Here is a 26,409-nt window from a genome sequence, read left to right as displayed (position 1 = left end):
CAAGAAAGGTAGCGTCAGTTTGTTTTCCTCCTGTATTGAACACATATCCTCCCGTCTTCAATTGTATCGATTATTTACGTTTAAAAATACCTAAGTTGTATTCCAAAAGTAGTTTGAAATGTTTTGGCAAAGTTTACAGGTAACTTTTGAGATATTTTGTATTCACGTTGCGCAAGTTGGAACCGGTGTTTTTCTGGATCAAATGCGCCAAATAAATTGACATTTTGGATATATATGGACGGAATTAAATCAAACAAAAGGACCATTTGTGATGTTTATGGGACATATTGGAGTGCCAACAAAAGAAGCTCGTCAAAGATAAGGCATGATTTTTATTTCTGTGTTTTGTGTCGCGCCTGCAGGGTTGAAATATGTTTTCTCACTTTGTTTACGGAGGTGCTACCCTCAGATAATAGCATCGTTTGCTTTCGCCGAAAAGCCTTTTTGAAATCTGACATGTTGGCTGAATTCACAACACGTGTAGCTTTAAATTTGGTATCTTACACGTGTGATTTCATGAAAGATAGATTGTTATAGTAATTTATTTGAATTTGGCGCTCTGCATCACCCGTTTGGCGAAGTAGGCTGTTATTCGATGAGAAATTAACAGGCACCGCATCGATTATATGCAACGCAGGACAAGCCAAATAAACTAGTAATATCATCAACCATGTGTAGTTTGATAGTATTTTTATAAGTTAAGTTTAATGCTAGCTTGCAATTTACCTTGGCTTCTTGCTGCACTTGCATAACAGGTAGTCAGCCTGCCGCGCATGCTCCTCGTGGAGTGCAATGTAAACAGCCACGATCGGTGTCCAAAAATGGTGATTACCGATTGTTATGAAAACTTGAAATCTGCCTTAATTAATTGGCCATTCCAATTAATCGGTCGACCTCTTGTACATACCCCAACCAGAATCCATGGATTACAGGCAACATTCGCACTGAGCTAAAGGGTAGAGCTGCCGCTTTCAAGTGCGGGACTCTAACCCGGAAGCTTACAAGAAATCCTGCTATTGCCTGCGACGAACCATCAAACAGGCAAAGTCAATACAGGGCTAAGATTGAATCATACTACACCGGCTCCGACGGTGTTATGTGGCAGGGCTTGCAAACTATTACAGACTACAAAGGGAAGCAAAGCTGCAAGCTGCCCAGTGACACGAGCCTACCAGACGAGCTAAATCACTTGTATGCTCGCTTCGAGGCAAGCAACACTGAGGCATGCATGAGAGCATCAGCTGTTCCAGACCACTGTGTGATTATGCTCTTCGTAGCCGACGTGAGTAAGACCTTTAAACAGGTCAACATTCACAAGGCTGCGGGGTCAGACGGATTACCAGGACGTGTGCTCCGGGAATGTGCTTACCAACTGGCATGTCCTTGATTGAGTCTGTAATACCAACATGTTTCAAGCAGACCACCATAGTCCCTGTGCCCAAGAACACAAAGGCAACCTGCCTAAATGACTACAGACCCGAAGCACTCACGCCCTTAGCCATGAAGTGCTTTGAAAGGTTGGTAATGGCTCACATCAACACCATTATCCCACCGATGATGCAATCTTTATTGTACTCCACACTGCCCTTTCCCACCTGGACAAAAGGAACATTTATGTGAGAATGCTATTCTTTGACTACAGCTCAGCGTTCAACACCATAGTGCCGTCAAAGCTCATCACTAATCAGGAGGATAGAGTTGTGGTCGGATTTACCAAATGGAGGGCGAGAGAGCTTTCTACGCGTCTCTGTCTGGAGTACAGGTGATCTAGAATTTTTTTCCCTCTGGTTGCACATTTAACATGTTGATTGAAATTTGGTGGAACTGATTTAAATTTCCCTGCATTAAAGTCTCCGGCCACAAGGAGCGACGCCTCTGGGTGAGTGGTTTCCTGTTTGCTTATTGCCTTATGCAGCTGACTGAGTGCGGTCTTAGTGCCAGCATCTGTCTGTGTTGGTAAATAAACAGCCACAAAAAGTTGTTCTTTCCTGTGCAGCGTATATCCCGCTAGCTGAATATCCATGTCGTCATATTGACTATAAATACACTAGGATATCAAGTGATTTTAATTTATGAAATCTGTTCCCAAGTATTCCCACACATAATAGAGAGATGTGTTTATATAGAAATGTAAGCAAGGTTTGAAATTATTGTTTTAGTCACATTATATCTGTTTGGGCTCCTTGCGTCAATTTGCACTCTACACATTTTCCGTTGTTATGTTACCCCCCCACCCGACCAACTACAAAAAGAATCATCCCGTGGCTGAATCTAGTTGATGATCCCTGGCCTAGGCTATTACCCCTAAACATAGACATTTTCCACACTGAAAATATGCAAAAACTTTCATTTGATAAAGACAAAGAGTGTATTTTCATTAGAATCATTAAGCCTCACCAAACAGATTGTCTTGGCCATAATTCATCCCCATGCAGTGTTCAATTTAGAAAATTCCAAGGAGCAGACCACGCTGAGGTCTGTTCAACGCTGGTCCGACCAATCTGATTCCACACTCCAAGACTGCTTCCATCACGTGGACTGGGATATGTTTCGTATTGTGTCAGACAACAACATTGACGAATACGCTGATTCGGTGTGCGAGTTCATTAGAAGGTGCGTTGAAAATGTCGTTAAAACATTCCCAAACCAGAAACCGTGGATTGATGGCAGCATTTGCGTGAAACTGAAAGCGCGAACCACTGCTTTTAATCAGGGCAAGGTGACCGGAAACATGACCGAATACAAACAGTATAGCTATTCCCTCCGCAAGGCAATCAAACAAGCTAAGCGTCAGTATAGAGACAAAGTAGAATCTCAATTCAACGGCTCAGACACAAGAGGTATGTGGCAGGGTCTACAGTCAATCACGGATTACAAAAAGAAAACCAGCCCCGTCACGGACCAGGATGTCTTGCTCCCAGCCAGACTAAATAACTTTTTTGCCCGCTTTGAGGACAATACAGTGCCACTGACACGGCCTGCAACCAAAACATGCGGCCTCTCCTTCACTGCAGCCGAGGTGAGTAAAACATTTAAACGTGTTAACCCTCGCAGGGCTGCAGGCCCAGACGGCATCCCCAGCCGCGCCCTCAGAGCATGCGCAGACCAGCTGGCCGGTGTGTTTACAGACATATTCAATCAATCCCTATCCCAGTCTGCTGTTCCCACATGCTTCAAGAGGGCCACCATTGTTCCTGTTCCCAAGAAAGCTAAGGTAACTAGCACTCACTTCCGTCATCATGAAGTGCTTCGAGAGACTAGTCAGGGACCATATCACCTCCACCCTACCTGACACCCTAGACCCACTCCAATTTGCTTACCGCCCAAATAGGTCCACAGACGATGCAATCTCAACCACACTGCACACTGCCCTAACCCATCTGGACAAGAGGAATACCTATGTGAGAATGCTGTTCATCGACTACAGCTCGGCATTTAACACCATAGTACCCTCCAAGCTCATCATCAAGCTCGAGACACTGGGTCTCGACCCCGCCCTGTGCAACTGGGTACTGGACTTCCTGACGGGCCGCCCCCAGGTGGTGAGGGTAGGCAACAACGTCTCCACCCCGCTGATCCTCAACACTGGGGCCCCACAAGGGTGCGTTCTGAGCCCTCTCCTGTACTCCCTGTTCACCCACGACTGCGTGGCCACGCACGCCCCCAACTCAATCATCAAGTTTGCGGACGACACAACAGTGGTAGGCTTGATTACCAACAACGACGAGACGGCCTACAGGGAGGAGGTGAGGGCCCTCGGAGTGTGGTGTCAGGAAAATAACCTCACACTCAACGTCAACAAAACTAAGGAGATGATTGTGGACTTCAGGAAACAGCAGAGGGAACACCCCCCTATCCACATCGATGGAACAGTAGTGGAGAGGGTAGCAAGTTTTAAGTTCCTCGGCATACACATCACAGACAAACTGAATTGGTCCACTCACACAGACCGCATCGTGAAGAAGGCGCAACAGCGCCTCTTCAACCTCAGGAGGCTGAAGAAATTTGTCTTGTCACCAAAAGCACTCACAAACTTCTACAGATGCACAATCGAGAGCATCCTGCCGGGCTGTATCACCGCCTGGTACGGCAACTGCTCCGCCCACAACCGTAAGGCTCTCCAGAGGGTAGTGAGGTCTGCACAACTCATCACCGGGGGCAAACTACCTGCCCTCCAGGACACCTACACCACCCGATGTTACAGGAAGGCCATAAAGATCATCAAGGACATCAACCACCCCGAGCCACTGCCTGTTCACCCCGCTATCATCCAGAAGGCGAGGTCAGTACAGGTGCATCACAGCTGGGACCGAGAGACTGAAAAACAGCTTCTATCTCAAGGTCATCAGACTGTTAAACAGCCACCACTAACATTGAGTGGCTGCTGCCAACACACTGACTCAACTCCAGCCACTTTAATAATGGGAATTGATGGGAAATGATGTAAAATATATCACTAGCCACTTTAAACAATGCTACCTAATATAATGTTTACATACCCTACATTATTAATCTCATATGTATACGTATATACTGTACTCTATATCATCTACTGCATCTTTATGCAATACATGTATCACTAGCCACTTTAACTATGCCACTTTGTTTACATACTCATCTCATATGTATATACTGTACTTCGATACCATCTACTGTATCTTGCCTATGCCGCTCTGTACCATCACTCATTCATATATCTTTATGTACATATTCTTTATCCCCTTACACTTGTGTGTATAAGACAGTAGTTTGGAATTGTTAGTTAGATTACTTGTTGGTTATTACTGCATTGTCGGAACTAGAAGCACAAGCATTTCGCTACACTCGCATTAACATCTGCTAACCATGTGTTTGTGACAAATAAAATTTGATTTGATAAACTCAATCAAAACGTCTGGCTGTAAGCGAACGAGTGATGCGCGTTTGGAGCAATACTGGCTGTATCCAAGGCTCAGCCAATCGTTCACATAACAACAGAATGCAGCACACGACTGAAGAGAGAAGAGACAACCAATTTGTAGTTACAGAATCAGCGTGCGCTCTGGAAAGACAGCAGAGAGTGTAAAGGCAGTTTGCCAGTTACAGAATTGCGTCCCCTGAACGATAATGAAGAGGTAGGTGAGAAGCCTGACCACGGAGATGGGGGGTGAGAAGGTGATGAAGTGTACCGAAAAACTGGCATTTGTAAAGTTTGAGGTGAGGGAGAAAGTGGTGGAACAAGTATTATTAGCATTGTTAAGTATCTTGCTAACTGGATCGAATTATCCGTTAGCTAGCCAGAGAAATTTAGATAAATGTGCAAATATTTTTTCCAGTTATATAATTTTTTGCCCTTTTTCTCCCCAATTGGTAGTTACGGTCTTGTCCCATTGCTGCAATTACCGTATGGACTTGGGATAGGCGAAGGTAGAGAGCCATGCATCCTCAGAAACACGACCCTGCCAAGCTGCACTTTCTTGACACACTGCTCGCTTAACCCGGAAGCCATCCGCACCAATGTGTTGAAGGAAACACCGTACCACTGCCGACCATGTCGGCGTCCATGCGCCCAGCTCACCACAGGAGTCGCTAGAGTGCGATGTGACAAGGACATCCCGGCCGGCCAAACCCTCCCCTAACACGAACAATGCTGGGCCAATTGTGCACCGCCTCATGGGTCTCCCGGTCGCGGCCGGCTGCGACACATCCCTGGATCGAACACGGGTCTGTAGTGATGCTTCAAGCAGTGCCTTAGACCGCTGCCCCACTCGGGGACACCCTTAAAAGTAGCTTTTCATAGCTTCCTTTTTTTTTGACTGGAAGCTTTTTATAGCTTCCAGTTAAAAAAGGTAAAATGCCCATCCCTTTATAAAATACATCAAACACATGGGTTCCATTCCATTCACTCCTTTCCAGCCATTTTAATGAGCCGTCCTCCCCTCAGCAGCCTACACTGACACACACAGATTCAGACATAGCGACCACTATGAAAGTTAAGCAGGTGCCATAATTTTTTCTCAACGAAGACAACCCCTCACTGTAACATCTGTTTGTTTAGATGTTATAGTGCTACATAAACTGTTTTGGGGGGAGCACCAACACTAACTACACTATTTATAGAATTACATTAATTCACTCACAATAGCCTTTTGAACCCTTTGTTTTATCCCCAGCCACCCAAGAGACCTAGGCGTAAAGCTGCATCCCAGGCCAGCCCAAATCCCAGCACCACCTCCACCCAACAAGCCCGTTCCCCTCAGCCACCGCAGCCTTCCCTGGGGAGAACTAGGCAGCTCGGCTCCCCCAGGCGAGAGAGAGAGAGGAGGGGGAACCAGGGCATGAGCGCTGGGGATATGTATGAGGCTGTGAGGTCTGGAAAGAGTGCTATGGTGGTGAGAGAGGGAGTGAGGTATTGGTGTGGGGGGAGAAACAAAGAGAATAGGTAGTGGGAGGGATGACGGGGAAATGAAGCCTTTACAGCCCACAATGGGGATGATTATCATGCACTGTCAGTAGCTGACAGATCTGATCCTACTAAGGCCCTTTGATGTAGAGGTAGGAGAGCTGCCATTGGGTCACATAGTCAATGATTGACAGCTCATGGTTGTCCCACCCACTGTTGTGCTCTGAAACTCCAGTTCCCCAGTCTTTTGAGGGTTAGGGAGTAAAAGTGTGTTGAAAACAGTTCCCTATTATATAGGAGCACAATACAGATTTTTTTTCAGCCTTCAGCACTCTCACATAGATGGATACGTTTACTCAACTCAATGAGTACAAATTGCAGGCTAGTACTGTAGAATAGTAGCTCTGCTCTAGGGCTGACCCCAATAAGTCGACTATATATATATATATATATATGGGGCGGCAGTTAGCCTAGTGGTTAGAGCGTTGGACTAGTAACCGAAAGGTTGCAAGATCGAATCCCCGAGCTGACTATAAGGTACAAAATATGTCATTCTGCCCCAGACAGTTAACCCACTGTTCCTAGGCCGTCATTGAAAATAAGAATGCTTAGTTATAAGCATAGTTAGTTATAAAAATATATATATACTACCGTTCAAAAGTTTGGAGTCGCTTAGAAATGTCCTTGTTTTTTAAAGGAAAGCAAAAAATGTGTCCATTAAAATAACAATGTTTTATTTGTTGGCCTTATGTAGGCAATTTTTACATAGTTGACCATGGCAATAGAAGTTACTTTTTAGGTTTTTATCATTTAGATTTGGATATAATTTTTATTAACCACATAACAATGATTTTGAGACGTGAAGACATTATTATAAGTTAAACTGAACTGGTAAGATAAATTGTCATTCAACATGAAAAAGGTTGCCGACTCCTTGTGTAGCCTATTACCGGCAACTTCAGGAGAGTAATGTCAGAATCTGCGAAAGCCAGCAGGAGAGAGAGGAGAATAGTTGGGTCAGGTTAAGTTTTTTTTCTTTTTTCTGGTTATCAAGATCTCTTGCGCCCTCTTGAGGCATTTGTCTTATTTCATTGAACCTTAAGCTCAATGCATACAGTTGATTTGATTAAAACACATAGGGTGTGTCTATGTGGAAAAATACACATTTAAAAGAATAGACGACTTTCGGTACAGCCCTACTCTACTCATACTCTGCCGTCCTAGAGAGTTGGAGAGACTGGGCGGGAGAAGATGACAGACAGAACATTTGGTTAAGAGGTTAAAGGGGAAAGGGATGACAGTGTATATACCCATTTCTGTTTAGGGAATGATAATTAGAAAGAAGGGAGGAGGACGTTAACTGGTAAGAAAGGAGTAACTAATCGCCACATAATGATGACAGTTTTGACTTTGTATGCTGCTCTCCCCTCATTGGCTGTGGCCTCCCTGTCAATCTCCAGGCGGTGGTGGACGAGTGGCTAGACAGCTACAAGCAGGACCGGGATGCGGGCCTACTAGAGCTCATCAACTTCGTCGTTCAGTGCTGTGGCTGCAAAGGTCAGGGGTGTCTGAGAGACAGAGAGGGCAGGGGGTGATTGGGGTCAGGGGTCACTGGAATTTCTTTTAACCTGATCCCCAAAACAGCTATTGATTAGCACTCCGTCTATTGATTTCTGGGCCGGCTAACAATGCAAGGACCAGCGTCAAGCGGCCTGTCATTCCAGTGTATACTTACACTGGTCTATGGATGGATGAAAGACTGATGAAGAAAGTTATGGGGGATGGAGGTTTAAAACACATCATGTATTTAACACTGGGTTTCACATCCAATTTTTTGTTCATTAACAAATATTAGTTGTGTTAGCATTTCATGTTTAGAGCAAATGAACTGCTTTTATGCTAGGGCCAGGTGATGTCAGCTTTGATCCTCCTCACCAGGGTTGTGTTCATTAGGATGCAATGGAAAATGTTAAAATGTTTTGCAACACAAAATTAAAATGGGCTTTTCTTAACAGAGACGTCCAGGTAGTCGTTTTCGTCCGTTTCTTGTCTAATGAACACAACCCTTCTCCTTAGGTGTGGTGAGCAGAGAGATGTTTGACGGTATGCAGAACGCTGAGATCATCAGCACACTGACCAAAGAGTTCAATGAGGTGAGAGAGCGGGGATGCCTTTTGGGACCAAGTCAGAGTTGAACTTTAGAGTTTTTAAAATTGTGTTTTACACATCTCTTCGCGGCTCATGTAAAGTGCCCTGGGTTTGAGAAAAGCTTTATATGAATGATGATATCATAATTATTTCATTGGAACAATGTTATTCAATTATATTTCCCACTGCTAATTTACACAACATTGAGCCCAAAACTAAGGAGATATTTTTATCTCCTGTTCTCCTCCCCAACACAGGACTCTGTGAACTACCCCCTGTGCTCCCCTGGCCCACAGTGGCGTAAGTTCCGGGCTAGCGTGTGTGAGTTTGTGCAGGTGCTGGTGCGCTCCTGCCAGAACAGCTTTCTGTACGACGAGTACCTCTTCTCCGCCCTGCTGGCACTGCTCACCGGCCTGTCTGACTCCCAGGTCAGGGCCTTCAGACACACCAGCACCCTCATCGGTGAGACACTGGACAGCCACCGCATATTGACCACAGTAGTGTTTTAGTCCCAGCACACACTCATTGGTTCAATGTATTTACCAGCGAGGTGTGCTCTGTCTGTCTGTGTGCATGACTGTCTGTATGTCAATCTGTGCATGACCATATTTTGGGGCATATGTCTGGCCTTGTGTGTCCATTCCTATATGTAACTGTGTCCCCTCCCCCTAGCGATGAAGCTGATGACTGGTATAGTGGAGGTAGCAGTGATGGTGTTTGCCCAGATTAAGACCACCCAGAGACGGTATGACGCGGAGAGGAGCAAGGGTGCCGAACACAGAGCCTCAGAGAGGCTGGAGGAACTACAGGCCACCATCAGCGAGGTAATGCGCGCGCACACACCCTGATACGGCTCATCTTCAGCACATCCCTACACGTTCTGTTCAGTCTCTCTTGTGTGTGTGTGTGTGTGTGTGTGTGTGTGTGTGTGTGTGTGTGTGTGTGTGTGTGTGTGTGTGTGTGTGTGTGTGTGTGTGTGTGTGTGTGTGTGTGTGTGTGTGTGTGTGTGTTAAGCTGCGGGAGCACCAGGAGGAGCTGTCCTCCATGATGAATGCTACGTTTCGGGGTGTGTTTGTGCACCGCTACCGGGACCGCGTAGCTGAGATCAGGGCTGTATGTATCGAGGAGATGGGCGTGTGGCTCCGAGAAAACCCTGGAGACTTCCTCAACGACGGATATCTCAAGTACCTGGGCTGGACCCTGCACGACAAGGTGGGCAGGCAGACAGACTCCCAACTAGTGTTGTCACAATATCAACATTTTACTAATGATACAATAACAGGCCAAGTATCACGATACCGAGGAGTAAAAAAACACACAAAAAAACGTCCTGTTCACCCTGCCCCCCCAGACGCTTGTTCCCATTTTCGAAACGTTAAGCGCGTGTGCTACACAAAAAACCTGCCACTGATATTCACACTTTACTCAATACAACACATTTGAATTTGACTTCAAACTGTTCACTTTATAATAGAATACTGCATAGAATCGCTAATTCCCTGATATTTGCAAAGGCCTAGCTGTGATTTGGCTGGAGGAATGGGAGGAAGGAATATACATAATGATCTGCATGTCATTGTGTCAGTAAGGGGAAAACACTGCATGAAACGTCTACTCTCTCATAAACACACTACCTCCCTCACACACTCCTGTCTGTCTGTCTCCCTCTCTCATAAAACACACCACTTTTCCCAACAAACATACATTCTATTTGCAGTGTGTAAGTAGCACCAGAAAGAGATATATTTTTGATATAGTTAGTCTTATACGACTATATAAGGTTAGCCTTGTTTTTATTAATTTGTTTAACCTTTATTTACCTAGGCAAGTCAGTTAGGAACAAACTCATATTTACAATGACGGCCTAGACCGGCCAAACCCAGATGGCGCTGGGTCAATTGTGCGCCGCCCTATGGGACTCCCAATCACAGCCGGTTGTGATACAGCCTGGAATCGAACCAGGGTGTCTGTAGTGATGCCTCAAGCACCGAAGTACAGTGCCTTAGACCGCTGCGCCAGTCGGGAGCCCTTATCTGACTAGTGTGTTCTATATGAATATAGTTAGTCTCTATATGAATATAGTTAGTCCCTATATGAATATAGTTAGTCCCTATATGAATATAGTTAGTCCCTATATGAATATAGTTAGTCCCTATATGAATATAGTTAGTCCCTATATGAATATAGTTAGTCCCTATATGAATATAGTTAGTCCCTATATGAATATAGTTAGTCCCTATATGAATATAGTTAGTCCCTATATGAATATAGTTAGTCCCTATATGAATATAGTTAGCCCCTATATGACTAGAGTTGGCCCTGTATGACTAGAGTTGGCCCTGTATGACTTAGAGTTGGCCCTGTACGACTAGAGTTTTGGCCCTGTACGACTAGAGTTTTGGCCCTGTACGACTAGAGTTTTGGCCCTGTACGACTCTTACCTTTCAACAACATCTCATGAGTAGCCGACCCTTCTCCTTTCTTCCTGTGCCAAGCTGCAAATCTGTTTTTCCTTTCTGGCATTGCTGCGTGACAGTGAACTTGCAACGCCTATCAGACTGGCCTGTGCTCTTTGTTATGCCAGGGAATAAATTATATACAATGAATCAACTTTGCTAGCTCTGCTTGCTGCTCCAATGTATCAAATGTTACAACAGAAGACTGACCAGGGTCTACATCCCCCATCGCCATCACGGCTAAAATTATATTTAAAAAACTGATGGAAGAATAGATGCACAAGAAGAGTGGACAGAGAAAAGCAGGTCAGTGATGGCTGGCAGGGGAAGCAGGGCAGTGATGGCTGGAAGGGGAAGCAGGTGATAACAGCTGCCGCAAGTGAGATGTGCATGAAAGTAAAGTGGACATTATTAGACAGGTGCATACAAGAGACTAGTTGCTCGTTGCTTAAAATAATTTAAGCTGAATGTATAAACAATTGATTTTATAACAGGCGCCAGCGGGTTCTATAGATTGGGAGGGCCAAAAAAGTTGGTAGTATCATATGAAATGGTACTACGGCATTCTAAAATGTTGGTATCATGAAGTTTTGGAAAGCGATAATACCGCGGTACACTACACGCAACACAGGCACACAAGGGGTGCCACAAACATTCTATCTAGTTGAATATCTTAACTTTGCTTTGAAAGATGACAATGATATGGTGTCTATTTATCCAGATTGAAAGTAAACAGTGCAGGAATGTGTTGCATGTGGTGTGAGACTGCTCTTCCCCCACAGCAAGGCTCAGTGCGTCTGCAGTGTGTGCGGGCCCTGCAGGGCCTCTACAAGGAAAAGGACTTAATTGGACGCCTAGAGCTTTTCACCAGCAGGTTTAAGGTAGGCCTCCTTCTGCATCTCTTTATCTGGTCTCCCTATCTTGCTCTCGCTTTCTCTATCTCTGTTTCTTTCTCTATTTCTCTCTCGTTCTTTGTTTCTCTCATTCTTTCTCTCTCTCTCTCTCTCCCTTTGTTTTTGTCAGTCTCCCACAGTTTTTTCTGTCCTTCAGTGTGTCCGTCCTTAGCTGGGCACCAATTAGGGTGTAGCACAACTCCCATGTTAAAAAGCTCTCCACCATCACTAAAGCGTGTGTGTGTGTGTGCCCTCGCATTTTGGACACTCACAATACAGGATGCAGGTTACGTCACCATATCAACTATACCACTAAACAATAGCCATTTGCAGTGGTATTTTCACCCTCTCTGTCCCAGTTTGTGGTAACCATTTGTGGTAGGGTTTTCATGATTCCAGTATCACGATACTACGATACCAGATATCCCATGGCAAAAAAAAACTGTAAAAGATGGTGCCAGAGAACAAGGTTGACGTTTTACGTATTCCTAACCAATTGTGTGTTTTTTTTTTGTTTCTTTGCGTTGTTTGTAACTTGTAACTTATTTTTATTACTTATTTTGTATATAATGTTTCTGCTACCGTCTCTTATGACCGAAAATAACTTCTGGGCATCAGAACTGGGACTACTCACTACAGATTGGCAGAATCCTTTTTTTCCTTTGACCGACGTGATATACTGCTTCTCCGGGAACAGACCCAGATCCCCGTCATTTGCGTGAAGAGAAAGCGGAGAAAAAGGGGCCAGAGGGCGGGCTTCCTTCTGAGAATCCGTAGGCGATCTAATAAACCCCCACTTCCTTCCATTCTGCTAGCAAACGTGCAGTCTTTGGAAAATTAAATCTATGACCTACGTGGAAGATTAAACTACCAACGGGACATTCAAAACTGTAATATCTTATGCTTCACGGAGTTGTGGCTGAACGGCGACATCATCAACATACAGCTGGCTGGTTCTATGCTGTATCGGCAGGACAGAACAGCGGCGTCTGGTAAAACAAGGGCGGTGGACTATGTATTTTTGTAAATAATAGCTGATGCACGATATCTAAGGAAGTCTCAAGGTTTTGCTCGCCTGAGGTAGAGTATCTCATGATAAGCTGTAGACCACACTATCGACCTAGAGAGTTTTCATCTGTGTTTTTCGTAGCTTTCTACATACCACCACAGACTGATGCTGGCACTTAAGACCGCACTGAATGAGCTGTATTCCACCATAAGCAAACAGGAAAACGCTCACCAAGAGGCGGCGCTCCTAGTGACTGAGGACTTTAATGTAGGGAACCTTAAATCCGTCTTACCCAATTTCTATCAGCATGTTAAATATACAACCAGAGGGAAAAAACTATTGACCACCTTTATTCCACACATAGAGACGCATACATTAGAATCCAAGATGGCGTAGCGTTTCTCTTTGTCTTAAACCGTGTCTTGTTCCATGTAAATAGCCAGTCTTTTTTTGTATATATCTTAATCTCACATTCTATCTACAAACAAAATATACTTTCCTGCAACCCGCCTCACCCAATGTGGTACGGGTCTGCTATTTTTATTCCTGATAACTGGAACTTCCATCAGGAGCTAGCCAGCTAACTAGCTACTAGTCTTTGTTAGCCACGGCTAGCGGGCTTCACCTTTTTCTCGGTCACCAGCCAGCCTTAGCTCGGACAATACCTGCCAGTCTGCACAGCGCGATATCAAGCCAGAGCATATCGGACTGCTTCTCTCTACCACATCACCAGATTCCTGCCGCTCTGGATCATTACACCGGATCATTGCAGCTAGATAGCTGCAAACGAGTGGCTACTGTTAGCTAACGCCTCTGTCCCGAAGCAAGCACCAGCTAGCCTTGAGCTAGCCTCGAGCTAGGCTCATATACCAGCTAATTCTAGGGCTACAATACCTCCTTTGCCAACTGGCCTGGACCCTTTATTGTCGACACGGAGCCCTGCTGATCCATCACGACTGGACTGCGGGCGTGATCACCCGATGTGGTCTCAACAGGCTATTCTGTTACGATGTCGCTGAAGAACCATCTACTAGCCCTGGCCCGCTAGCTTTTCTGAATGCTGTGTCCCCTGCTCGCCTAGCGTAGTAGTGACTACTGAACAGTACCCTGACTCACTTATTGCTGCTCTTTTGACCCTATGATCACTCTGCTACAAAGCTGTTGCCCCCTGGACTGTTTCAATAACACAGTACCTAATTTTGTTTACCTGTCGGCCCCAGCCTCGATCTCAGGTCCTGTATGTACCTAACTGACCCGCTCTGCACATTCATTGCCATTTACCCATTGTTGTCTTAGCTCTCCTGATCAACACTTGTGATTGCTTTATGCCTCGCTCTAATGTCAATATGCCTTGTCTACTGCTGTCTTGGCTAGTTCTTATTGTTTTATTTCACTGTAGAGCCCTTAGTCCCGCTCAACATTCCTTTGATAGCTCTTTTGTCCCACCCCACACACGTGCGGAGACCTCACCTGGCTTAACTGGTACCTGCAGAGACGAAACCTCTCATCGTCAATCAACGCCTTGGTTTACCTCCACTGTACTCACATCCTACCATACCACGCACTAGATGACCAGTTCTTATTCTACTCCTCTTCTGGTCCTCTGGTGATGTGGTGGTTAACCCAGGCCCTGTAGCCCCTAGTTCCACTCCTATTCCCAAGGCGCTATCATTTCTTGACTTCTGGAACTGTAAAAGCCTTTATTTCATGCATGTTAACATCAGACGCCTCCCTAAGTTTGTTTTGTTCACTGCTTTAGCACACTCCACCAACCCTGATGTCCTAGACATGTCTGAATCCTGGCTTAGGAAGGCCACCAGAATTTCCCATTCCCAACTACAGCATTTTCTGCCAAGATAGAACTGTCAAAGGGGGTGGAGTTAGCCTGCAGAGTTCTGTCATGCTATCCAGGTCTGTGCCAATACAGTTTGAGCTTCTACTTTAAAAAATCATGTAAATCTCTCACTGTTGCCCCTTGTTATAGACCCCCCTCAGCCCCCAGCTGTGCCCTGGACACCATATGTGAATTAATTGCCCCCCATTTATCTGCAGAATTTGTACTGTTAGGTGACCTAAACTGGGATTTAACACCCCGGCCATCCTACAATCTAAGCTAGATGCCCTCAATCTCACACAAATGATCAAGGAACCTACCAGGTATAACCCTAAATCCATAAACACGGGCACCCTCAGATATCATCCTGACCAACCTGCTCTCTAAATACACCTCTGCTGCCTTCAACCAGGATCTCAGCAATCACTGCCTCATTGCCTGCGTCCATAATGGGTCCGCGGTCAAACGACCACCCCCCATCACTGTCAAACGCTCCCTAAAACACTTCAGCGAGCAGGCCTTTCTAGTCGACCTGGCCTGGGTATCCTGGATAGATATTGACCTCATCCCGTCAGTAGAGGATGCCTGGCTGTTCTTTTAAAAGTGCTTTCCTCACCATCTTAAATAAGCATGCCCCATTAAAAAAAAATTGAATTAAGAACAGATATAGGTTCACTCCAGACTTGACTGCCCTTGACCAGCACAAAAACATCCTGTGGCGTACTGCATTAGCATCAAATTGCCCCTGTGATATGCAACTTTTCAGGGAAGTTAGGAACCAATATACAAAGGCAGTTAGGAAAGCAAAGGCTATCTTTTTCAAACAGAAATTTGCATCCTGTAGCACAAACTCCCAAAAGTTCTGGGACACTGTAAAGTGTATTGAGAATAAGAGCACCTCCTCCCAGCTGCCCACTGGACTGAGGCTAGGAAACACTGTCACCACCGATAAATCTACGATAATCAAGAATTTTAAAAAGCATTCTACGGCTGGGCTAGACAATCTGGACCCTCTCGTTCTAAAATTTTCACCCGCAGTTGTTGTAACCCCTATTCAACCTCTTTCATATCGTCTGAGATCCCTAAAGATTGGAATGCTGCGGCGGTCATCCCCCTTTTCAAAGGGTGAGACACTCTAGACCCAAACTGTTTCAGACCTATATTTATCCTACCCTGCCTTTCTAAAGTCTTCAAAAGCCAAACAGATCACCGACCATTTTGAATCCCACCGTACCTTCTTCTCTATGCAATCTGGTTTCCGAGCTGGTCATGGGTGCACCTCAGCCACGCTCAAGGTCCTGAACGATATCATAACCGCCATCGATAAAATACAATACTGTGCAGCCGTCTTCATTGACCTGGACCAGGCTTGCGACTCTGTCAATCACCACATTCTTATCGGCAGACTCATCAGCCTTGGTTTATCAAATGACTACCTCGCCTGGTTCACCAACTACTTCTCTGATAGAGTTCAGTGTGTCAAATCGGAGGGCCTGTTGTCCGGACCTCTTGCCGTCTCTATAGGGGTGCCACAGGGTTCAATTCTCAGGCCGACTCTTTTCTCTGTACACATCAATGATGTCGCTCTTGCTGCTGGTGTTTCTCTGATCCACCTCTACGCATACAACACCATTGTGTATACTTCTGGCCCTTCTTTGGACACTGTGTTAACAAACCTCCAGACGAGCTTCAATGCCATACAACACTCCTTCCGTGGCCTCCAACTGCTCTTAAATGCAAGTAAAACTAAATGCATGCTCTTCAACCAATCGATGCCCACACCTGCCTGCCCGTCCAGCATCACTACTCTGGATGGTTCTGACTCTCCTTCCAGACTCACATTAAGCATCTCCAATCCAAAATGAAATCAAGAGTTGGCTTCATATTTTGCAACAAAGCATCCTTCACTTATGCTGCCAAACATATTCTCGTAAAACGGACTATCCTACCGAGCCTTGACTTCGGCAATGTCATTTACAAAATAGCCTCCAACACTATTCTCAGCAAATTGGATGCAGTCTATCACAGTGCCATCCGTTTTGTCACCAAAGCCCCATAAACTACCCATCAGTGTGACCTGTATGCTCTCGTTTCCTGGCCCTCGCTTCATATTCGTCGTCATACCCACTAGCTCCAGGTCATCTATAAGTCTTTGCTAGGTAAAGCCCCGCCTTATCTCAGCTCACTGGTCACCATAGCAGCACACACCTGCAGCACGTGTGCCTTATCTCCCTAATCTTACTACATTTGCACACACTGTATATAGATTTTTCTATTGTGTTATTGACTGTACGTTTGTTAATCCTATGTATAACTCCGTTGTTTGTGTCGCACTGATTTGCTTTATCTTGGCCAGGTCGCTATTGTAAATGAGAATTTGTTCTCAACTGGCCTACCTGGTTAAATAAATAAAGGTGAAAAATACATTTCAATTTAAAAAGAATACAAAGCTCGCCCTCCATTTTGCAAATCTGACCTTAATTCTATTCTCCTGATTCCTGCTTACAAACAAAAATTAAAGCAGGAAGCACCAGTGACTCAAATCGATAAAAAAGTGTTCAGATGAAGCAGATGCTAAGCTACAGGACTGTTTTGCAAGCACAGACTGGAATATGTGCCGTTTTTCCTCCGATAACATTGAGGAGTACACCACATCAGTCATTTGCTTCATCAATAAGTGCACCAATGACGTCCCCTCCCACAGTGACTGTACGTACGTACATACCCCAAACAGAAGCCATGGATTACAGGCAACATCCGTACTGAGCTAAAGGTTAGAGCTGCTGCTTTCAAGGAGTGGGACTCTAACCCGGAAGCTTATAAGAAATTCCGCTATGCCCTCCAACAAACCATCAAACAGGCAAATAGTCAATGCAGGACTAATATCGAATCGTACTACACCGGCTCTGACACTCGTCGGATGTGGCAGGGCTTGCAACCCCTTACAGACTAGAAAGGGAAGACACAAGCCCACCGGACGAGCTAAACTACTTCAATGTTCGCTTCGAGGCAAGTAACACTGAAACATGCATAAGAGCACCAGCTGTACCGGATGACTGTGTGATCACGCTCTCCGCAGCCGATGTGAGTAAGACCTTTAAACCGTTCAACATTCACAATTTGCAAATAAATAAATTAAAAACCCTACAGTGTGATTTTCTGGAATTGTTTTTCTCATTTTGTCTGTCATAGTTGAAGTTTTTAATTTATTTATTTGCAAATTGTGAATGTTGAACGGTGATGAAAATTACAGGCCTCTCATCTTTTTGATGACTAAATACTGCTGACTAAATACTTTTTTGCCCCACTGTATATTGTGTGTGCTAATGCTTGCCAATTAAACTAATGTGACTCTAGGTGACAACATAATGCTGTTTGTTTCTAACATTAGGACTGTTTTCTTCAAGAAAATAAATCTGCTTCATGTTTTGTTTCCTTGCCGCAATAATTCCGATTATCACGATACTGGTATCGTGACAACCCTAATTTGTGGTATTTTAACTCTGTACGTATTGCAGTTTGCAGGTTTTGTTTGTGTCTAGAACAGATGGCAAATAGTCAATTCTCAAACATGTCAGTTCAAATGGCTTCATAAACCCCTTCAAGCCCCATGTGTTGCATGAGATAGTGGCTGTTTATTCCTTGGCTTAGTGAAATTGGACCGCTCCATCCTTTCTGTTGTCTTTGTGTGTGTGTTGTGTGATTCTGTTTAGGAGAGGATGCTCTGCATGGTGCTAGACAAGGACCCAGACGTGGCGGTGGAAGCTGTCCAGCTGCTGCTGCTCCTCCAACAGTGAGTGTGTGTGTGTGTGTGTGTGAACGTCTGCCAGCAAGTGCTTGCCGTTATGATATTCTATAGTGTGTGTGAATGCGTGTAACTGTGTTGTGGCTATGTGAATTTCTTGTATGTTTATTTTTTGGTTCACACAGGTTGTAGATTTATGCGTATGCGGGAGTGTGTGGCATTTACTCTGTAAATAATGTGTGTGTGTGTGTGTGTGTGTGTGTGCGTGCAGAAGGACAGAGGAAGGCTTGTCCGAGGAGGAGTGTAGCCATGTGTATCCTTTGGTGTTTGCCTCCCGCAGAGGCCTGGCATCTGCTGCTGGTGCCTTCCTCTACCACAAGTCAGTCATCTCTCCATCCTTAAAACATCTCTAACGTTCTCCATCCTCTCTGTCCCAAATGATACCCCTTTATCCTCTAGCCATCCCTACCACTATCACTTAAAAATATGAATCTATCTTGTGTGTCAGACTGTGTAGTGCGATGAGCAGCGAGCCACAGGAGGCAGACATGGGCAGTCGCCGGGCCGCCTTCTTCAACCTGCTGGTCTCCTTTTACATCCAGAGTGAGGTAAAGCGCACTACATTGCTGCCTGCCATAAGATGAGGGACAGTCTGACAGACCAACCAAGCTGCACACCCCTATGCTTATTTTTATTGTTCAATGTATGATTATTTTGACCCTTAATTATTGATGTTACTGTTGTCCCATTGACAATATTGATTATTATTTTAATTATGGTAATATTTTAAATCTCCAAAATAAGCTTTGGCCATATGTACACTACTGTTTAAAAGTTTGGGGTCACTTAGAAATGTCTTTGTTTTTGAAAGAAAAGCAGATTTCTTTGTCCATTAAAATAACATCAAATTGATCAGAAATACAGTGTAGACATTGTTAATGTTGTGAATGACTATTGTAGCTGGAAACGGCATATTTTTTTATGGAATATCTACCTCTATCTAGGCGTACAGAGGCCCATTATCAGCAACCATCACTCTTGTGTTCCAAGTTTATAATTTTAAAAGGCTTACTGATCATTAGAAAACCCTTTTGCAATAATGTTAGCACAGCTGAAAACTGTTGTGCTGATTATAGAAGCAGTAAAACTGGCCTTCTTTAGACTAGTTGAGTATCTGGAGCATCAGCATTTGTGGGTTCGATTACAGCCTCAAAATGGCCAGAAACAAAGAACTTTCTTCTGAAACTTGTTAGTCTATTCTTGTTCTGAGAAATGAAGGCTATTCCATGCGAGACATTGCCAAGAAACAGACAATCTCGTACAATGCTGTGTACTACTCCCTTCACAGAACAGTGCAAACTGTCCCTAACCAGAATAGAAAGAAGAGTGGGAGGCCCTGGTGCACAACTGAGCAAGAGGACAAGTACATTAGAGTGTCTAGTTTGAGAAACAGACTCCTCACAAGTCCTCAACTGGCAGCTTCATTAAATAGTACCCACAAAACACCAGTCTCAACGTCAACAGTGAAGAGGCGACTCCGGAATGCTGGCCTTCTAGGCTGAGTTGCAAAGAAAAAGCCATATCTCAGACTGGCCAATAAAAATAAAAGATTAAGATGGGAAAAAGAACAGAGACACTGGACAGAGGAAGATTGGAAAAAAGTGTTTGAGGTGTTGTTCGGATCACAAAGAAGAACATTCGTGAGACATAGAAAAATGAAAAGATGCAGGAGGAGGAGTGCTTGACACCATCTGTCAAGCATGGTGTGATGGTCCGGGGATGCTTTGGTGGTGGTAAAGTGGGAAATTTGTACAGAGTAAAAGGGATCTTGAAGAAGGAAGGCTATCACTCCATTTGGCAACGCCATGCAATACCCTGTGGACAGCACTTAATTGGAGCCAATTTCCTCCTAAAACAGGACAATGAACAGCTCCAAACTATCCAATAACTATTTAGGGAAGAAGCAGTCAGCTGGTATTCTGTCTGTAATGGAGTGGCCAGCACAGTCAACACAATTATTATTTCAATTAAAAATCATTATTTATAACCTTGTCAACATCTTGACTATATTTCCTATTCATTTTGCAACTAGGATGTTGGATGTTTTCATGGAAAACAAGGACATTTCTAAGTGACTTCAAACTTTTGAATTGTAGTATACATTGTTACGTCACGCCAGTAAACTGAATTGAATTGAATTGAAGAAATATGCTGCACTCTCTCTCCTGTCTCTCAATTAAATTTAAGGGCTTTATTGGCATGCGAAACATATGTTAACATTACCAAAGCATGTGAACAAGATAATTAACAAAAGTTAAATAAACAATCAAATTGAGAAGTAAGCATTACACTCACAAAAATTACAAAATAATAAAGAAATGTCAAAGGTCATATTATGTGCAGATAGTTAAAGTACAAGGGAAATAAATAAACATAAATATGGGTTGTATTTGCAGTGGTGTTTGTTCTTCACTGGTCGCCCTTTTCTTGTGGCAACAGGTCACACATCTTGCTGCTGTGATTGCACACTGTGGTACTTCACCCAGATATGGGAACTTATCAAAACTGGGTTTGTTTTCAAATTCTTTGGATGTGTGTATTCTGAGGGAAATGTCTCTAATATGGTCATACATTTGCAGGAGGTTAGGAAGTGCAGCTCAGTTTCCACTTCATTTTGTGGGTAGTGTGCACATATCCTGTCTTGTCTTGAGAGCCAGGTTGGCCTACAGTGACTTTTCTCAATAGCAAGGCTATGCTCACTGAGTGTTCATAGTCAAGGCTTTTCTTAAGTTTGGGTCAGTCACTGTTACGGGCAAATAGCATTCTAGTTTGCTCAGTTTTTTTGTTAATTCTTTCCAATGTGTCAAGTAATTGTCTTTTTGCTTTCTCATGGTTTGGTTGGGTCTAATTGTGTTGCTGTCCTGGGGCTCTGGGGTCTTTTTGTGAGCAGATCCCCAGGACCAGCTTGCTTAGGGGACTCTTCTCCAGGTTCATCTCTGTAGGTGATGGCTTTGTTATGTAATGTTTGGGAGTCTCTTTTCTGGACTTTAATAATTAGCGGGTATCGGCCTAATTCTGCTCTGCATGCATTTGATGTTTTATGTTGTACACGGAAGATATTTTTGAAGAATTCTGCATGCAGGCTCAATTTGGTGTTTGTCCCATTTTGTGAATTCTTGGTTGATGAGTGGACTCCAGACCTCACAACTATACAGGGCAATGGGTTCTTAATAATTTTTGCTAGATCCTATTGGTCTGTCAAATTTTATGTTCCCTTTGATGTCATAGAAGGCTCTTTTTGCCTTGTTTCTCAGCTCGTTCACAGCTTTGTGGAAGATACCTGTGGCGCTGATGTTTAGAATCAGCAGAACATCTAGGTGCTGTTGTAGGCCGTCTCTCTCTCTCTCTCCCCTGTCTCTCCTGTCTCTCTCCCCTGTCTCTCCCATCTCTCTCCTGTCTCTCTCTCCTGTCTCTCCTGTCTCTCCCGTCTCTCCTCTTTTGCTCTCTCTCTTTCTCTCTTTCTCTCTTTCTCTCTCTTTCTCTCTCTTTCTCTCTTTCTCTCTTTCTCTCTTTCTCTCTCTCTCTCTCTCTCTCTCTTTCTCTCTCTCTCTCTCTCTCTCTCTCTCTCTCTCTTTCTCTCTTTCTTTCTCTTTCTCTCTCTTTCTCTCTCTCTCTTTCTCTCTCTCTCTCTCTCTCTCTTTCTCTCTTTCTCTCTTTCTCTTTCTCTCTCTTTCTCTCTCTTTCTCTCTTTCTCTTTCTCTCTCTCTTTCTCTTTCTCTCTTTCTCTCTCTTTCTCTCTCTCTCTTTCTCTCTCTCTTTCTCTCTCTTTCTCTCTTTCTCTTTCTCTCTCTCTCTTTCTCTCTCTCTCTGGTCTCTCTTTCTCTCTCTTTCTCTCTCTCTCTGGTCTCTCTTCTCTCTCTCTCTGGTCTCTCTCTCTCTCTCTGGTTTCTCTCTCTCTCTCTGGTTTCTCTCTCTCTCTCTGGTCTCTCTCTCTCTCTCTGGTCTCCTCTCTGTCTCTCTTCTCTCTGTCTCTGGTCTCTCTCTCTGGTCTCTCTCTCTGGTCTCTCTCTCTGGTCTCTCTCTCTCTCTCTCTCTGGTCTCTCTCTCTCTCTGGTCTCTCTCATTTAATACAGTTTCTGGGTCAAACACTTTTTCCTGGCTTAATTAATGAAAACGTTTGAAATAAATAGCTTTTCCTTTTCAGTTTATTAGGTCATTGAAAATGTCAGTTTAGTTCCGGAATTTACTGCTCTAAATTCAGATTGATCCCAACCCTGGTATATACTGCAACACCACAACATACTGTCCCTTTCATTCCTCTCCCTCTTTTCTCCCTTTCGATGTCTCTGAATCTCCCACCCTCCCCCTGTCTGTGTGTCAGTTCCATGAGCACGGGGCCTACCTGGTGGACAGTCTATGGGGTGTAGCAGGCGCTGAGCTGAGGGACTGGGACACCATGACATCACTGCTGGTACAGGAGGCTGACCAGGGACGAGGTACAGAGTTTGTTTAATGTTTACCTAACAAAGACATTGGACATTGTTGCTGTAAACCACTGGTAATGGACGTTGTTGCTGTAAACCACTGGTAATGGACGTTGTTGCTGTAAACCACTGGTAATGGACGTTGTTGCTGTAAACCACTGGTAATGGACGTTGTTGCTGTAAACCACTGGTAATGGACGTTGTTGCTGTAAACCACTGGTAATGGACGTTGTTGCTGTAAACCACTGGTAATGGACGTTGTTGCTGTAAACCACTGGTAATGGACGTTGTTGCTGTAAACCACTGGTAATGGACGCTGTTGCTGTAAACCACTGGTAATGGACGTTGTTGCTGTAAACCACTGGTAATGGACGTTGTTGCTGTAAACCACTGGTAATGGACGTTGTTGCTGTAAACCACTGGTAATGGGCGTTGTTGCTGTAAACCACTGGTAAAAAAAATGTTAACTTTCACCCTTGTCCCCTCTTCTTCTTGCCTGCTTTTCTTTCCTCGAATGCGCTCATCTTTTTCCCTCCCTCCTTCTCTATTTCTTCCCTCTCCCTCCTTCCCCGACTATCCCTCACCTCGTTCTCCTTCCCTCATTCTCTCCCCACTCCATCCCTCCTTCCATCTTCCTCCCCATCCCTCCCCCTCGCTCTCTCTGTGTGTCAGGTCTGGTGGATGAGGAGGAGGGGGCGTTGATAGAGTTGATGATGTGTGCTGTCAGACAGGCAGCTGAAGGACACCCGCCTGTAGGAAGAGCTCAGGCAAAGAAGGTGACCACCACCCACACCACACCAACACTAAACCATCAGACAGGAAAAAGACTGCAGGATCACTAAATTGCATTGACAAGAGAGAGGTGTGTGTGTGTTATTTTTATTTTTTAGATCCTGAGCATGAAGGATAAGAAGACTCAAGTCCAGGACAAGAGACGCATCACCACCCATTTTACCACCCTCCTGCCCCAGCTACTGGCCAAGGTAGTGACAAAGAGCATATTGATACCGCTGCATGATAAACCAGAAATGGATCCTAACACACCTGTCACTCAAACCCATCAACACATGCTACTTTACTAGGGAAAGTATTCAGACCCCTTGACTTTTTCCACATTGTTTTAGGTTACAGCCTTATTCTAAAATATATATATATATATATATATATTGTTTAATCCTCATCAATCTACACACAATAACCCAGAATTACAAAGCAAAAACAGGTTTTTATAAATGTTTGCTTATTTATTACAAATGTAAAATCACATTTACATAAGTTTTCAGACCCTTTTACTCAGTACTTTGTTGAAGCACCTTAGGCAGCGATTACAGCCTCGAGTCTTGGGTATGGCGCTACAAGCTTGACACACCTGTATTTGGGGAGTTTCTCCCATTCTTCTCTGCAGATCCTCTCAAGCTCAGTCAGATTCGATGGCAAGCCTTGCTTTTCAGATCTCTCCAGAGATGTTCGATGGTGTTCAAGTTCGGGCTCTGGCTGGGCCACTCAAGGATATTCAGAGACTTGTCCCGAAGCCACCCCTGTGTTGTCTTGGCTGTGTATTTTGGGTCATTATCCTGTTGGAAGGTGAACCTTCGCCCCAGCCTGTGGTCCTGAGTACTCTGGAGTAGAGGTCGACCGATAATGATTTTTCAACGCCGATGCCGATTATTGGAGGATCAAAAAAAGCTGATACCGATTAATCGGCCGATTAAAAAATATATAAAAACATGTTTTTATTTATTTGTAATAATGACAATTACAACAATACAGAATGAACACTTATTTTAACTTAGTTTTAATAATGCAAAAACAAAGTGTTGGAGAAGAAAATAAAAGTGCAATATGTGCCATGTAAGAAAGCTAACATTTAAGTTCCTTGCTCAGAACATGAGAACATATGAAAGCTAGTGGTTCCTTTTAACATGAGTCTTCAATATTCCCAGGTAAGAAGTTTTAGGTTGTAGTTATTATAGGAATTATAGGACTATTTCTCTCTATACGATTTGTATTTCATATACCTTTGAGCTTCCGTCCCTCTCCTCGCCCCTACCTGGGCTCGAACCAGGAACACATCGACAACAGCCACCCTTGAAGCAGTGTTACCAATGCAAAGCAAGGGGAACAACCACTCCAAGTCTCAGAGCGACTGACGTTTGAAACGCTATTAGCGCGCACCCCGCAAACTAGCTAGCCATTTCACATCGGTTACACCAGCCTAATCTCAGGAGTTGGATAGGCTTGAAGTCATAAACAGCGCAATGCTTGAAGCACAGGAAAGTGCTGTTTGAATGAAGACTGCTGCTGCCTACCATTGCTCAGTCAGACTGCTCTATCAAATCATAGACTTAATTATAACATAACACACAGAAATACGAGCCGTAGGTCATTAATATGGTCGAATCTGGAAACTATCATCTCAAAAACAAAAAGTTTATTCTTTCAATGAAATACGGAACCGTTATGTATTTTATCTAACGGGTAGTTTCCCTAAGTCTAAATATTCCTGTTGCATTGCACAACCTTCAATGTTATGTCATAATTATGTAAAACTCTGGCAAATTAGTTCGCAACGAGCCAGGCGGCCCAAACTATTGCATATACCCTGACAATGCGTGCAATGAACGCAAGAGAAGTTACACAATTTCACCTGGTTAATATTGCCTGCTAACCTGGATTTCTTTTAGCTAAATATGCAGGTTTAAAAATATATACTTCTGTGTATTGATTTTAAGAAAGGCATTGATGTTTATGGTTAGGTACACATTGGAGCAACGACAGTCCTTTTTCGCGAATGCGCACCGCATCGATAATATGCAATGCAGGACACTCGAGATAAACTAGTAATCTCATCAACCATGTGTAGTTAATTATTGATTGATTGTTTTTTATAAGATAAGTTTAATGCTAGCTAGCAACTTACCTTGGCTTCTTACTGTATTCGCGTAACAGGCAGGCTCCTCGTGGAGTGCAATGAGAGGCAGGTGGTTAGAGCGTTGGACTAGTTAACTGTAAGGTTGGAAGATTGAATCCTGAGCTGACAAGGTAAAAATCTGTCGTTCTGTTAAATAAAGGTGTAAAAAAAAATGTTTTAAAAAATCGGTGTCCAAAAATACCCGATTTCTGATTGTTATGAAAACTTGATATCGGCCCTAATTAATCGGCCATTCCGATTAATCGGTCGACCTCTACTCTGGAGCAGGTTTTCATCCAGGATCTCTCTGTGCTTTGCCCTGTTCATCTTTGCCTCGATCCTGACTAGTCTTCCAGTCCCTGCGGCTGAAAAACATCCCCACAGCATGATGCTGCCACCACCATGCTTCATCGTAGGGTGCCAGGTTTCCTCCAGACATGCCGCTTGGCATTCAGGCCAAAGAGTTCAATCTTGGTTTCATCAGACCAGAGAAAATTGTTTCTCATGGTCTGAGAGTCTTTAGGTGCCTTTTGGCAAACTCCAAGCG

General features: G+C 44.1%; 1 protein-coding gene across 4 annotated transcripts in view; it reads left to right on the top strand.

The window, feature by feature from the left end:
- The window catches only part of stag3 (STAG3 cohesin complex component), a 42,800-nt gene that overhangs the window by 3,635 nt on the left and 12,756 nt on the right, over positions 1-26,409 (top strand). For all 4 annotated transcript variants that reach the window (XR_004204345.1, XM_031798628.1, XM_031798629.1 and 1 more), the window contains exons 4-16: positions 6,153-6,371; positions 7,843-7,939; positions 8,459-8,535; positions 8,788-8,992; positions 9,203-9,354; positions 9,545-9,742; positions 11,769-11,867; positions 18,436-18,515; positions 18,739-18,846; positions 18,976-19,075; positions 22,849-22,963; positions 23,624-23,727; positions 23,842-23,934. Coding sequence is in view for 3 of the 4 variants with exons in the window: in XM_031798628.1 (XP_031654488.1) it covers positions 6,153-6,371; positions 7,843-7,939; positions 8,459-8,535; positions 8,788-8,992; positions 9,203-9,354; positions 9,545-9,742; positions 11,769-11,867; positions 18,436-18,515; positions 18,739-18,846; positions 18,976-19,075; positions 22,849-22,963; positions 23,624-23,727; positions 23,842-23,934 (1,647 nt within the window). In the remaining variant the exon portion in view is untranslated. The remainder of the gene's footprint in view (positions 1-6,152; positions 6,372-7,842; positions 7,940-8,458; positions 8,536-8,787; positions 8,993-9,202; positions 9,355-9,544; positions 9,743-11,768; positions 11,868-18,435; positions 18,516-18,738; positions 18,847-18,975; positions 19,076-22,848; positions 22,964-23,623; positions 23,728-23,841; positions 23,935-26,409) is intronic.

Source organism: Oncorhynchus kisutch, linkage group LG19 (assembly GCF_002021735.2).
Source record: "Oncorhynchus kisutch isolate 150728-3 linkage group LG19, Okis_V2, whole genome shotgun sequence".
Classification (NCBI taxonomy): domain Eukaryota; kingdom Metazoa; phylum Chordata; class Actinopteri; order Salmoniformes; family Salmonidae; genus Oncorhynchus; species Oncorhynchus kisutch.
This window is presented reverse-complemented; position numbering and strand designations above follow the sequence as displayed.